The sequence below is a fragment of the Amia ocellicauda genome, chromosome 3, assembly GCF_036373705.1.
Source record: "Amia ocellicauda isolate fAmiCal2 chromosome 3, fAmiCal2.hap1, whole genome shotgun sequence".
Taxonomy (NCBI): domain Eukaryota; kingdom Metazoa; phylum Chordata; class Actinopteri; order Amiiformes; family Amiidae; genus Amia; species Amia ocellicauda.
Genome location: NC_089852.1, coordinates 28,167,918 through 28,183,251, shown reverse-complemented (window position 1 = coordinate 28,183,251; position 15,334 = coordinate 28,167,918). Strand labels below are relative to the sequence as shown.

The window sequence follows — 15,334 nt, the reverse complement described above, 5'->3', positions numbered from 1 at the left end:
AATACCAATACTGCTGCTGATAACCCTGACTGCAGGACTCTCCATGTACGGTGCGCTCTCCCTCACGATGGCAGTGTGGGGCAAAGAGGCAGGACTCAAAGGCTGTCCTTACAGTAAGTGAGAGATCAATAGGGATCGATGCCAGAGCTTTTTATAATCCATGTTTCCTGCTTCATGCCCTGAGAGGGGATACCGCCTCCCGCTGCCTCTCTCAGCGGCTTCAGTGGCGTCTATTAATTCTTCTCCCAATACGGAGCTGTAGAGCCATTCATCTGCCACTTCCGACCTGCGCTGGAGCCCTGTTCATTCCCATCAGCCTCAGGTTATGCACAAATTTGCCATTCAACACACCCCTGGTCGTTCTGTTTGTTGTTTATGTTTGTTTTTTAAAATGCAGGAATTTAAAACAACAAACAAGACTATTTTGTCTCTCTCTTTCTGGAAACTGCAAACACGCAGTGTCCCCAAACACAGAGACAGAGTGTGGATCTGTTGTTTCCTGACAGCAGAGATGATGATCTCTGTGCCACCTGTGGGTCATTTACCCATCATCACACTTAGTAATGGTGCATATTAATGACTGCACCTATTAACGATGTGCGCAGCCGAAGCAGGAGCCAGCACCGGCGGGGTTATTAGGAGTGTTTTCGCAACACAACCCTGGTTTTAAACCCTCTTTGAAACACGGCGCTGTGCTCAGCATTTCGACTTTCGTTGCTGAATTCCACTGGAGAATAACCCCCCTGTGTGCCCTGGGTCATATTGCTGTTGGCAGGAAACTCCTCTTCTTCAAACTCAACTGCAGCTGAAAAATGCACTGATAAGCAATAATGAGTAAAGGCGACCAGGCCAGTGCCTGGGAGTACAGGGCGCCAGGCTCTGAGGACCGGCGAGGCCGAGTACACCGATGAGGAAAGAGAGTGCAGAGCCACCACTTCTTTGGGTCTTCCTGGTGTCCGACACCAGGAGCGGTGGGGCTGCGTGTGCAATCACACCATTCTCTTTACATCACAGTCAGGCCTCGTCCCATGTGAATACAGTGGGAATAGGTGCCTTGTATCTGCATTGTGCGTCTGCTCTGCGTTCTTCGAAACACATTCTTCTTCTTCGTATTTATTCATTAACATTCAACCACACGTCTCCTTCCACACAATAGGAAGAGACTGGAATCGCTGCGCCACACGAGCACATGCTCTATCCCTCTCGGTTGCCTCGATTCACACCAAAATGCTGCACAGCATTAGCAGGTATGTATTCCTCCCTTTAATATTATGTAATTATAATGATGGGATCTTTTACTCTGAGCTGTTCTCTACCTGGAGCGTGCTGTGCTTCCAGGCGTGCGGTGCAGGTGAAACGCAGCGTGTGATTTTATTTTGGAGTCCCGCAGGTCTCAGCACTTGGTGGGAAAAAAAGCTGCGAGTTCCAGTCTTTGCATTTGCATAAAAAAACCACCACAAACAAAAAACACAAAAAGCTCCATCTATAAAACGAATACGACGATAATAAACAGAAATTAGGGTTACGCCAGGTAAGCTCTAGGCACAATCCCAGAGGAGAGCTTGGTGCGCAACTGAATTACAGTGCAATCATTTCCTATAAAATAAAAGTAAGAAATAAGCACAGTCTTCATCACTCACGGAAGAATTGCTCTCGTAAAATAATAAAAAAAGAAAAGACAAAAAAGAAAAACAGAAATAAAAAGTTGAAAGCCAGTCCCGCGCACGCTTAAGTGATTCACCTGCATGTTGTTATAAACAGACTGTGAGTCTCGCTTCGATGAGCAACTCAATTATCCCCATAACACCACAGCAGCAATGTACACAAATCCCATTAGGGAAGAGATCTTGCTGTTGGGCATTTCGCACAAACACAAGCGCTAAGGCAAACAGCAGCTTCCCCTCCCCTCTCCCTCTCTCACATTTTTTTTCTTTACTTACAGGAGCACATTTTCTGTAAAATCCACAACAGAAAGAAAGAGACCACATCTCTGTCTCTATACGATGTCAGTGGTAAACCCAGTTAAACCAGTCCACACACACACACACACACACACACACACACACACACACACACACACTCCCCGACTCCTCTGTTGACCTGACCTGACCCCAGCACTAAATATGAACTAATTAATCAGCAATGAAACTGGCCTTCTCTGGTCTTGTTTGGTAATATTGGTACAAAACCCAGGTCCTGCTCTGATCAGGTGAGCAGTGTTCGGGAAGCCTGGGTTATCAGTTCATCAGCCTGACCATGGACAGTGTCTCCCTGGGTCCAGGGTGGGGGGGACAATCAATGACAATCCACTTCCGTTCATACACATACTCCTGTTACTCCAAACAGGGATCTGCCCCATACTGTGCTAGGTACAGGACTCAGTATAACTCTGGAATACATTGGGCTTAACTTAAATTAGTATTTGTGAGAGTGTGTGTGTGTGTGGGATGGAGTGTAGATAGAGTTATCTTTCCTATTATATCCTACTGTTATATATTTCTATGGAGTGTGAACAGATACCAAACAAATAAAATGCCAATCGGCCTGTGTGGTCAGATTGATGCATCTCTCATCTTTGGGGCAGCAGCACATAAGTCATCGTTTCTGTGGCTGGGAGGAGCCGGCGAGCGCAGGGGACCCACGCTGGGCCAGCGCGGGGGGAGGTGTGGATCTCACACTCTACCTGTGAAGGGCTGCTGGGAACTCCTACACTAGCGATCCGCAGCCCTGCAGAACTTCACACAAGACTTTCAGATCTGCACAACAGTGTGAGTGTGCAGAGAGCACAGTGTAGAGATGTGCAGTGTGTATAGTGTGTTGAATGCAGTTTGTATAGTGTTTCGAGTACAGTGTGTTGCGTGTGTGTATACTTTACAGAGTGCGCACAGTCTGCACAGTGTAAAGTGTGTACAGGGCACAGCTGGCCTGACCTTGCTGACGATGTGGATGAGGTCACCCCTGCGGAAGGTCAGCTCATCCGGCTCCTCCCCCTCGCAGTCCCACAGGCCCTGGTAGTAGTTTGCGTAGTCCATGGAGCCAACTGAGGAAGGAAACAGACACAGAACTCAGCCAGCGAAGAGAGAAACTCATATTCACTTTACACTACTCGACCTGTACTGACCACTGTAGCGGGACACAAGCAACCAGGCTGTGCTCTGATATCACCTCCTCAGAGCCAGGTCTGGAAAGTAGACATTCAGAAACTTTAACTCCTCTTGTAGTTCTGTAGTTACTCAGGGACGTCTAACTGCCTGCATTGTAACTGTAACCTAGTCTTAGTAATGAAGCTGACGTTGACGTTTATTATATAATGTACTTATTTGGTCTTTTTTTAAGTGGGTAAATCTTAAGTGGGTGACAGGTGAGGTAAGGGTGTCATCTAATAAATAATAATAATAATAATAATAATAATAATATTTAACAATACAAAAACCATATTGACAGTTCATCAGGTCCAAAAACGGAAACGATCATCACCTGAAGACCCCGCTATCAGTGTGTACGCCCCCCCCTCCCCCAGCAGTAATCCTGCAACACAGCTTCCCCCTCTGCCAACCCTTTCCGTAAGCGCCTGTGAGGCGCAGAGGTGAGGCAAACGGGAAAAGCGCATCACTTCCATTCAGAGAGAGCGTGGCGGTCACGCAAGATTGAGTAGGTACATTGCTTTTGGAATTGAACTGCTCATTAGTAAATATTAAATATTTACACTTCAACACCACAGAGATCCAATGTATTTAAATAATAAATGTAGTCACTAATTAATTTTCGGAAGCACTTGCATCAGACAGGAAATTATTGGATACTGCTTAATTAATTCCGCTCCAGTTTTATTAAAGCCAGCGAGTATCATTTCTACTTGCGGTTTGGTAAGGGAGACAGAGACTCCAGGTTGCGAATGATGCTGCTTCATATTTCCCAGGAGGCCGAGGGAGAGAGGGTGCCGTGCATCACCTGTACGACTGAAGGGGTCACAGTGCCCTGACTGGGAGGAACTGTCCGGTCTATGGGAGTCTCTGTTGCCGTATCATGCTGTAAAGGCAGTTGCGTTTGTTGGTTTGATCAGGCTCCTTTAAAGCTCATCAGCTGCCTTGGCTAAAGTTGTCTGCCAGATGGACTGGTGTGTTTAGCGGGTCTGAAAAGCAAATACTACACACCCCCAGTGTCTGCCAATTCACACGGCACAGTAAGGCTAAGATAGAGTCCTGATATTTTGATTTAATGTGTTATTTGTTATGTATTAATGGGTCAAGATGAAGGCAGTTAGCCTTTCTTCCACTGTTGGTGTTAAAAGCAAAATAGGCATGAATATATATGTTAATTCATATTTCTATCTATCCTTCCTTTGCTTTTTTGTTTTTCCACCTACTCTCAATGAGCCATTACTGTCATTTTTCATACTTCCCAACTTGAACATTTACACACACATACACTCACTCACTCACACACAGATACACACACACACATCCGTACACACTCACACACACATACACACACATGCACTCACTCACACAAACAGATACACAGACACACACACACACACATACTCAAAGACCCGCGAACACACACACACACACACACACACTCCCTCATCTCCTCTCCTCCTCTCACAGCACTGATATCACATTTCCATGAAGGCCTCATTTATCTTACATTAACTTCAACAGCTGACAGAAATGCCATTAAGAAATCAGTGATACGGCTGTTGAGGACAAAAAAAAAAAAAAAAGCTTTTCTTCATTTTTCGAGAGAACATAATTCCAACTGTGAGGGGATCTGTCAACTCTCTGTCTGTCTGTCCATCTCTCTCTTCTCCCACCCTCTCCACCTCTTCCTCCTGCTTATCCTGGGGCTCCCCATCATTGACCACTCTGCCTCGTGCCCCCAACGCCCGCACTCTCGTTACACCAAGCAGGCTGATCCACCAATTCCTCTGGCCGACTTCTGCTCTCAACAAGGGAGAGTGCTTTCCTGGGTGTGCCGCCTCCCTCCCCTGTCTCTGAAGGTCAGGGCACAGCCAGCACCGTGACCCTGACACCGACCTGAGCCGAGGAAGTGTACAGGATACAGCAGGAGTACAATACAGCCCGGCGAGCAGACAGGCTCAGGATCTGTAGTACGGTCACCAAGAGCTGAACGCAGTGCCCCATGGGAAGATTACACACATTACATGCTGAGACAGTCAGTACTTCACAAGACCACTCTGGGGACTGGACACAGCCTGGACACCGACAGCAGGGACAGCACGGACACTGACTCATACCTTCCCCCTTGTCGTCACCTGATGCTGACATTTACACTAGGAGCTGGGCAGGACCTGATGCCATCCCTGACCTAGCACTACCGTGGTCCCATTTACAGCTCTGCGAAAACCCTGGTTTGCACAGTAGACTAAAATACCAATATTGTTTTAATTAAAATTATAGTAACACTAGTAATACTGAGCAGCGACAGTGATGGGAACAGATAAGACTGCGGCCTTTGGCGAGAAGGGCCCGAGCGAATGTGGAGTGGTGTGGTTGTCCCGGGGGCGAGCCTGTCTCTCCGCGCGGTCCTCACTTCCACATCACAGCATTACCCTTGGTCACGTTTCTCCTTCGCTGTTTGGTGGAGGCTTGTGTGAAATATTAAGAATGCGTCTCGACTGCAGGGGTTATCGGTTACCGTCGGGTATTCTGTCAAACGCGTGTACCAACACTGACCTAATGAGGCGTGCTGCTGAGCTATGATGAGCAACATCATTTGTGCTTTCTGTACAGAGCTTTTAGCAGGGTAGCTAGCTCTGCTGACGAGCTGCTAAATGCCTTCTTCTAGAGAGAGTGTGTGGGTGGGTGTGGGGGGGGGAGACTAGGAGCAGGTATGACAGTAGGAGGCTGCAGGCCGGGCCGTGTTCTGTGTCCTGTGTGGTTGGCAAAGTGATGCTCCACAGGTTCCACTGGGCTGCACCATCGCAAACATCAGTGTACGGGATGCACAGGCAGGTCCATCATACAGGGTGCATGCTGCGTGCCTCATACTGTCGTTACAAAGCCAAACCTGAAGTGCAGTCCTGGAGATGTGCCCCGGGAAGAGGCTACTACAGTGCAGGTAGCGTTTGGACTGACTTCCCCAGAACCTGGCCTCACACACTGGAAGGTTCGGTTGGTTCTAGAGAGGCAAGGAGGTTTAAATTTGCAAACACTAACAACCGGTGCAATAATGCACATTTACCACAAGAAAACACCCAAAGAAACCCCATTCATTTCCAAGACCAGCGAAGTGGTAATATTTACTACCAAGCTGCGTTGTTTTTGGCTCATAGTGCAGCAGTGAGACACGGTGAATAGCACCAGGGTGAAACACAGAGAGCCCGAAAAGAACACAGAAAAATCGTTTTTAGAGTTAAAGATATCAAACCAATTCGTGTACATCAGATTTATACACATACAATATCTCCACAACTGTAAGGTCTGTATATTTTATTTAACATTGCTGTTTTTTTATTTTCAGATTTTTTTTAATTAATTTTCATCTTTACTAGATCTATAGATGCTTTGGTGATGCACTCGTCATGCCAACAAAGCTGTTTTGAATCTGGGTGTTAGTTCACTGAGAATGGGGGCTTCGGGGGAGACCAGCCTGATACTCCTGGGTGAATGGGCAGGGGTTATTTATGTGCAACTCTTGCTCACTAGATTATAACCGAGATGCATCATCGGCTTTAGCGAGGGTTCCTGGGGAACAACAGCGACAAACAGCCTGGGCTGGTATGGGGGGATAAATTCTCGAGATATTTACAATCATAATATAGGAAAAGGCAGAGGACACAGCAGCTTTGGCGTGTAAATATTACAAATGAAAATGCTGTCTGCTGATGAAGAATAATTCAATAACAGAGCTGCTGGATTTGGCCTGCTTTGTTCGCTGGTGTGCTGTCTGTGTTTATTGCAGCACTGGGAGGCGGCTGATCCCAAAACACAGTGAGGGCATTACACGCTCTGTGTATGTGTGAGTGTGTGTGCATCAGTGAGTATGTGTGAGAGAGAGTGTGTGTTTGTGTGTGAGCATGTGTGTGTGTGTGTGTGTGTGTGTGTGTGTGTGTGTGTGAAGTGCTGCCCACTCTGACATGACGCACTGCCGATTTCCTCCAGGGCAGGACAGGACAGGCGGTGCTGCTTGCCTGGAAACTCAGTTCACACGACACTGGACCCCGAGGAGGACGTGTGGACCTCCCAGCGCTGCCCCAAGGCAGGGACACTTTGCAGGTGTGTGAGGGGAGCGTGGAGGCGGCTGTCTCTCCTCAGGGTGAAGGGAGCATGCCTGTCTGAGAGCAGCCCTGAACAGTAACTGAGAGCAGCTCAGGAAGTCACTGATGAGCGGGACCTGACCCCCCTGACAGGGTTACACAGCCTGCCAGAGCAGCGCCCTCGCCGGGCAGGAAGACACTGCACACTTCCTCTGCAGCTACGCAAGACGACACACCACTGCCACTGCCAGCACTATATATATATATATATAAACTCCAGCCCTCCTTGGCCAAAGTGACAGCAACCTTCCATTATTTTATTTTCTCCCCAGCACAGCAATGTGAAGAGCAGCCTATCTTTGGCTGTGGACCACGGCCTGCAGGTCAGGACTGGCCTGGACTGAGAGACGTCTGGAAAGGCGCAGGGAGATTAACAGATTACTGTTTTCCATGACCACTCTGTATCACACCCCACCTTCCACACCCCACTTCAAGGCTGTTTCTGATTCGGATGCTTCCGTTTCCTCTTGGGCTCGTCAGGGTGGATGGTGGGGGGGCAGCATTTCCTGCTGGGGCCGTCCCCTGCCAGGGGGAGGCGGCGGGGCAGAGCCCGTGTGGTGAGGGCTGATAAGAGCTAGATCCTGTACCTGTCGCCCTCCTTCCTTCTGCAGCTCCCTGGCTAGTGGGCGGGACGGCCCTGATAGCAATGTCCACCGTACTCTCTCTCCTTCCTCCCTGCCCGATTTTCTCACTCTCTTCCCTCTCCTCCCCCTCTCTACTACGCCCTCTATTGATGTATCAATCGATGAATATCTCCCTTTTCGCATTTATTTATTTTAAGTATTTAAAAAAACATAGCAAGGATGTAGTCTTACTGAGAATGATGACACTCACACCCACTCACTCTCCATGAACTGAAGCACACTGAGTGACATCGCTGTGTTTCGGTGTGACAACCTTCGGGGGTGATGTCACCGTGTATGGTGTGGCTCTGCGGTGTTACCTGCTCTCAGAGTCTTGTCAGCTCCTTCATCTGTCTGTGCAGTGAAGTCTTCCTCTGAAAAGAGTAAAAAGGCATCAGAAACAGAGAATAGTGAAACCTTTAGCGCCTGTGTGGTTAAATAGGAGTTGTCTTTGACCAGTGTGTCAGACAAACAATACCACTACCACTAATGATAATAATTTACCTGTAAGTCTATCTACCTGTTGTCCTATGGAAAAGCATGTGTGTGAACAGAAGTGAAGTGAAGTGTAGTGAAGTGCAGTACAGGGCATTAGAAGTGGCAGTGGTGCAGACGGCCGCTAACAGACAGAAAACAATGGGAAGAGGACTCAGAGGAGGAAGAGCCAGGCCATCGGGGCCTCATGATGGATGAAGAGCAGCTCCTTTGATTTAATTCCTCTTATCAATTTCTGTGTTTAACATATTAACTTAAGAGCAATTTCACATACAGTTAGGTTTATTACCTCACAAATCACAGAGGTAAATTGGGATGGATTGCAGGTAGGAAGGTCAGGGGAAGAAGCAGGGCGCCAGAGAGCGATGGAGAGAGGGAGAAAGGGAGGGGAGGGAATCCAATCCAGCAGCCTGAGAAACTGATTGATTCCCTCCTTCTGCTTGACAATGCCGTTTCAATACTGCTCTGATTGATTCTGAATCGATCGTGAGGACACTCGTGGATAATAGAAGCGTTCTCCGACACGAACACTGGAGTCATAAAATCAAACGCATTTTTTATTTCTTCTGCCCCATTTTGGCACTTAAAACACTACATTATTTCACGGGGGTTAAATGTACTGCGATTGTGTTACATAAGTACATTAAAAGCAGGTGGTTCAGGAGCCCTGGGGAATTCTCTGTGCCCTGAGGTGTCACTGTGAGGCTCCTATTCCTTCCTGTGCATGAAGTCGAAGCAGGGTACTGAATAATAACGGGGCTACTGCGACAGGGACAGCTGCTTCTAAAAAGCAAGAGCTTGAAACACGAAAAGATGAGGACAGAAGAAGACGGGCGCTCTCAAAGCCTGCGGACCTGCGTTTGTCCCAGGTGAAGATCCCCAGCATGCTGCCCGTCACGGCACTATCAGCCAACAGTGAAAACAGCACAGCACAACACAATTACTACTCCTATCACTACTACTAATACTACTACTACTACTACTAATAATAATAAATGGTGATAAAACCCCGTACAGACTTATTTTGTTTCACATTATTAGTTGTGAACAGGAGTAGTAACTCCTGCCAGTTTTTATGTGAGAACGACGGAACTTAGTTAAGTGATACTAAATAATTTTATTTTAAACCCGATATCATCCAAAATTGTTGATTTATATCTAATTACAAATGTAAATAATGCCATTGGCACACTAGAAGCCCACGTGTTATTAAGGGGTTATGATGTAATAACAGCTTAATTACTCTTGGGGCTATTTCCACTGTATGATCAATAATACTAATAATAATAATACTTACATATAGCAACTGACATACACCATCACTATCACTGATATTATCTATCTTCAGACACTATACATTCTAATATTTTTATCATTATTGTTGTGTCAGATCAGCTCTCTTTTGCATGGACAAGGAACGCAGATTGTCATTTTAGCATGTGTGGCTCGACGGCCAATCAGATCGGACCTGCTGTCTCACACACACCTCCGAGTGGCCGATCAGCGCAGCCGCCCAAACAAGCGACAAAGCAGCTACACCGCGCCATGACGTGAGGGGGTGGGGGTGTTTCAACATTCTGCCAAATCTGATAGGAAAGACATCACCAGAACTGACCCAACAGTTTGCCAAGTCTGAAATAAATAACATCAACAGACCCGGCCCATTCCACATGCTATGCGCCCCGGGCCCATCAGGTGGAACATAGCAAAGATGGGTAAAGTGACCAAAACACAGCAGCCCACATTCAGACCAGCACAGAGTGTCTGGTTGCAGAGGCCTTTCGACCTGCTGTCTCATGCACACCACCGAGAGCACGATCAGCACAGCCCCCCCAATGCGACAAACCCGCCACACGTGCCCTTTCTCTCCCTCCACTCATAGCTTTGGCCCCTTTCCTGTTAGTTGAGAGAGAGAGAGAGTGCGTCTCTGATTTCATATTCCATTCAAATCAATGCAAATCAGGTCAGGGAGCCCCACGCAGATTTTTCCAAATTCAATCTGGCCTGGGCCGGGCCGGGAGCTGTCGCCAGGCCTCCCACCTCTCCTGGGAGGGAACCTTCAACAACACAGATCTTTCCTAAATAAATCAACATTTATTCTGCAGGCAGGCCGCTGAAGGACAGCAATGGCATTACCATTGATTAGTAAATATATTAGTGAAAGTGGCTGTGCATCCCTGCTTCCTAAGGGGGCAGTGTTGGGGAGGGGTGCGACAGTCGGGGTGTTGGGCAAAGTTGTGTTAAGATGCTCATTTTATTTTGAATGTGAATGTAGGGAGACAGTAAAGTTTTTCCTCAAATAGTATTGTCGGGAGTCTTTTATGTATGTATGTATGCATGCATGTGTGTGTGTATATGTATGTGTTTGTAGCTCAATCTGTATCTGTGTGGAAGAGAGAAGAACAGAGCTGAGTACTGCTGTATTGCTCCGCTGGTGTGTGCAGAACGATGTGATACAGGGAGAGAGAGTCTGAAAATCAATTTTGGAAGTCAATTAGTGAATGATCAATAAGGGAAATATGTATTTTTCTTTCTTTTTCTTTTTTTACTGACCGATTATAACCCTTGGGTACAGAAGAAGAAGAAGACGACGGTGAAGAACTCTATGAATTCCTCAGCAGGTTAAGGCAGGCAGGACAGAAGGGCTCTCCTGCCCGGCTGCCTGGTGGCGGTGTCCCTATTGATCACTCGCTAATGAGCTGAAAATTAAAAGGCGCAAACACATCCACATAAAACAACCGTGAACGAACCGCACGGCATTGTACAGAGACATGCATTACCGGATTGATCTTCTGTAATTTCTTAATGGCCCGTGCAAACAGCAAGGGCTTTAACTACTTCACACGGACAGCGAGAGGGATCGGAGGCGTGGACAAATCTGACGGCAGCGGATCAGTCACCTGTCTCCGGGCCATCTCTCTCAGCCTGGAAGTGCTCGCATTGACTGGCCGCAATTCCCCCTTTCTTTCTTTCTCTCTCTCCCTCCCTCTCTGCTACTAAAACACTTTTCCAATAGTTTGCGTAACTAAACATCGGGAGGAACGAGAGGCTAGACCCTCAGTAGGGGGCATGGTCACTGTCTGTCTCCCCGCTACCTCCTGCTTTGCTTTGGCTCCCTTTGATTAAAAAATCGACAAAAATAAAATCAAAAATTAACTGTAAAGGAAAAAAAAAAAATTGTGAAGCAAGAAATAAATGTCAACTTCCCACAAAAAGAAGTGTGTGTTTGTGTTGAATCTGTGTGGAACAGGGGGAATGGCAGGAGTGGATGTGGTGTGTGTGTGTGTGTGTGTGTGTGTGTGTGTGTGTCACAGGCACAGGCCGACTGTCCATCGCACTTGAGATGAAACTTGTCTGCAGATCAGGGATTACTACAAAGGAATTACAAACATTAGAGTGTTAAAGAGAGGGGGAAGCAGGGAGTTGGAGACCCTCACCAAGTAAACATACACAAGCTAATTCAATCTCTCTCTTTTTATTCTTTTCTTTTTCCCCAGAATTTGCTTCTTTGTGCCATTCTTCCCCCTCCACTCCTCCATTACAGTCTAATGGTCATACACACCACTGATTTTTACTGCTGTTAACTGCCTTATGCTGTTCCTTGTGAGGTTTTCTCCACATTTATTTTATTTATTATTTATCAATTTATTTATTTTACTGTTTGGTACACACTCTTAAGATTGCACGTACACAGTATGATTTATTGACTATTATTACATTTATTTTGTTTTTACTTTATTTGCCTCAGTTTGCTAAAATCTTGTGCGTGCAGCGCTGCGGTCCAGCCCTGATGGATGGCTGCCGTGGCACCCAGCGGTCTCGCTGTTGTCAGTGATACCCAGTGACACCGAGCCCAGCATCTATCCTGCCGCTCTCAGCCTGCCCATGATACCACCTCACTGCAACCCAATACTGCCCACTGGTTGCCTCCACTCTCTCTCTCCTCCTCCCTCTCTCTTTCCCGGTACCCGTGTGACGCCCTGTGCCATGACACTGCACAATCTGCTGCTGCCCCTGCCTCTTCCTGGCTCCGACTCTGCATCCCTGTGGCCCACTACCACACACACACACACACACACACACACACATTCATTTAAAAACCATATTCATGCTCACTCGCTCACTCGCTCACACACACAGTCACACCATTCAAAGAGTCAAACACACAGAGTTGAGAGACACACACACCCGCACACACACACACACACACACACACACACTGACAAGTCAGATGTGTGTGCTCTTCCTCCTCCCACAAGCTCTGCAGTTCTTCTTTCCTCCCCCCCTTCCCTCTCTTACTTTTCTCCCAACGCAAAGTTTTCAAAGTCACTTTAAGATGCAAACTGCTTTAATGGAGATTTATCAGACTGTCATTTTTGTTTTCTCTCTGTAACAAGCAGCTAGGGCAGGGGCGCTGCAGAAAGGAAGGCAGGCTGGCAGCACCTCATTGCGCAAAGGCAGAGAGAGAGAGTGAGAACCTCAATCATGATCACCAAGGACAGGGGGAAAGGTGCGAGAAAAGTGGAATTAATTCCAATATCATTGCATTGACAAATTCACAGCGCAGTCATATATGTATAGAGATTTTAAAATGTGTTGCATGTGTTACCCTACACCTTACACTTATTCAGAGTACAACAAGCATACTTGAATCATTATCCAAACCCTAAATCTACACAGACATTATATATATATATATATATATGATAGGAAGGAAAAAAAATGACTAGATAAATTAGTACTGTACTGAATATTTCCTTAACCAGTGTTGGAGGAGCTGTAGCTTTCAAGACTCACATGCCAACTGTAGTGCATTACTCAATGGTGAAAATAAATACATACATGAATAAATGAAAATTAGTCCATTCAAATGAGATGATTAGCATACTTGCATTTCGGTCTTGTGCACCATTACAGAACAGCGAACTGCTCCCTGAGGACTCCCTCCCACTCAGAACACTGTCATTAACCGAATCCGAGTCCTCTGGTTAAAAGCGGGATTCTGACCACGGTAAAGTATTATTTACATGTAGCCACTCAATTAATTTATTCCCACACAGGAAGCGTGCCTGATGAGACTCCCAGCTGGAAATTATGTCTGGGCGGTGTCACTCTCTTGCTTCTTACCCATGCTTAAGTCTGATGCAGGTGAATAAAATAAAATCACAGTATCACACTGATATCCACAGATGCAAGGGGGCATTTTCCTCCAGCCTCAAAAATAATTTTATTATTTGATTATTGCATTGTATTTTATTTCCAGCATCCAGGAACACTCCACACTGGATCGGACTGCCTTATAAACACAGCAGATGCAACAGCAATGCTGGCTCCAAGCTCGGGGAACATGGCTCTGAGCTGAGGGCTCCCCTGAGGGATTGGCAATACCGGCGGCACAAACGCTGACTGTAGTATTACCATGGAAAGCCGCGAAAACCGTGAAGTGATGATACCGCACTCATCTGCAGTGTGGAGGGGTCACCCACACTCGCAACCGTGGTGAGGTCAAGTTCATGCAGGGTACCATCATGCCCTGGGAAGACGGCCACCACATGCTGCACATGCACGACGGTACAAAGTGACATGGGTGCAGGGCGAGGAACGGGCCGGGTCTGAGAGGATGGGGCAGCATCAGCAGTCGGCTCGCTGTGTATTAATGAGCTCCCAGTGGGGTTTCAATTGCTCTGTTACAGGAATTCCTCGCCACACCGGAGATAAGAGCTGCTGCCTCCCAGCCAGATTTATGGTCACTAATGTAAAACCATTCCACTTACTTCTCTCTTTCTTTTTCTCCCCCCCTTTTTGTTTAATGGATTTTGTGCAAAAGGTTCCGAGATGCCAGAGAAGTTAAAATAATAATAATAAAGAAAGATATATATATAAAAAGGAAAAAAATATATCTCCCCCTCCTCCCGGGAAAATCCAAACTAACCCAGTGACAAAGGATGGCCATCGACGTGCTGGAAGGACGCGGCGTGTTGTGTGTTGAGACGGCACACAGAGCACATATGTGGTGCCAGGCTGGTTCATGCTTTCGACTTGTTTTATAAACCAGTTGTCTCGTCTCTGGGCACGCTTCCTCAAGTCATGCACAACAGCGCAATGACTCGGCACGGGCACAGCCTGCTTTAAGCCCCTGACAGGAAGTAGTTTCGAGCAACCGAAGTGTACCTTTTCCCTGGCGTCCCTGGGGAGCTGTGTCAGGATTGGTCCTCCAGCAGCTCAGCTCCCTGTGGCCCTCACAGGACTGGTGTCACCGGCTCTCTGGTCCTGCCCAGGCGAGCGTTACTGTCTATTTGCACACACAGTGTTTAATTACCGAGAAGATCATTAAGCACGTACATGTGCACTTGCTAAGCATTAGAGGACCTTATTATCTCTGCGCTTTCCCCGTGTTACTGTGTCAGGAACAAGCATACAAATAAAGAGAAATAACATCCTCCAGCAACTCGTGTTCGACTGCTTTCTCCCCACAAGAGTAAATGCGCACAATCGCCAGTCATCTCCCTGATGTCCTGTGTACCATGCAGCACATAAACCCCAGACCCAGACCATTATTTAACTATTAACACAGCCCAGCCAGTAAAACCTTCAACTTCCTCGAGCTGGACATTACAATTCCAGCTAGTGGCTCATCCTGGCTCCGAGAGGGACAAGCCACTGATGACAACGCAAAACCAAAACAAAACCACACAATTACAAGCTTAGAAGACCAGGGGTAAACAAACGTATAAATAAGTAAGTGAGTAAGTAAGCAGTTAAGTATGTTTGTCTCAGTGAGAAGGCAGGCATGCAGGGGGGGTGACGGGGCAGGCCACCGAAAGGTAAGCGAATGGCTTTGAAGGCCCGGGAGACTGCTTCTTTGAAATCGCTTGGGTGATTAGCGCCAACATGCGCCATTAATTGGGCAGTAAATCTGCGCGATTTCAGCAGG

General features: G+C 47.0%; 1 protein-coding gene across 1 annotated transcript in view; it reads right to left on the bottom strand.

Annotated features, from left to right (window-relative positions):
• Positions 1 to 15,334, bottom strand: part of skap1 (src kinase associated phosphoprotein 1) — a 139,080-nt gene that overhangs the window by 16,906 nt on the left and 106,840 nt on the right. The window contains exons 10-11 of the mRNA XM_066698817.1: positions 8,226 to 8,279; positions 2,931 to 3,040 (exon numbers count right to left, since the gene is read on the bottom strand). Of these exons, the coding sequence (XP_066554914.1) occupies positions 2,931 to 3,040; positions 8,226 to 8,279 (164 nt within the window). The remainder of the gene's footprint in view (positions 1 to 2,930; positions 3,041 to 8,225; positions 8,280 to 15,334) is intronic.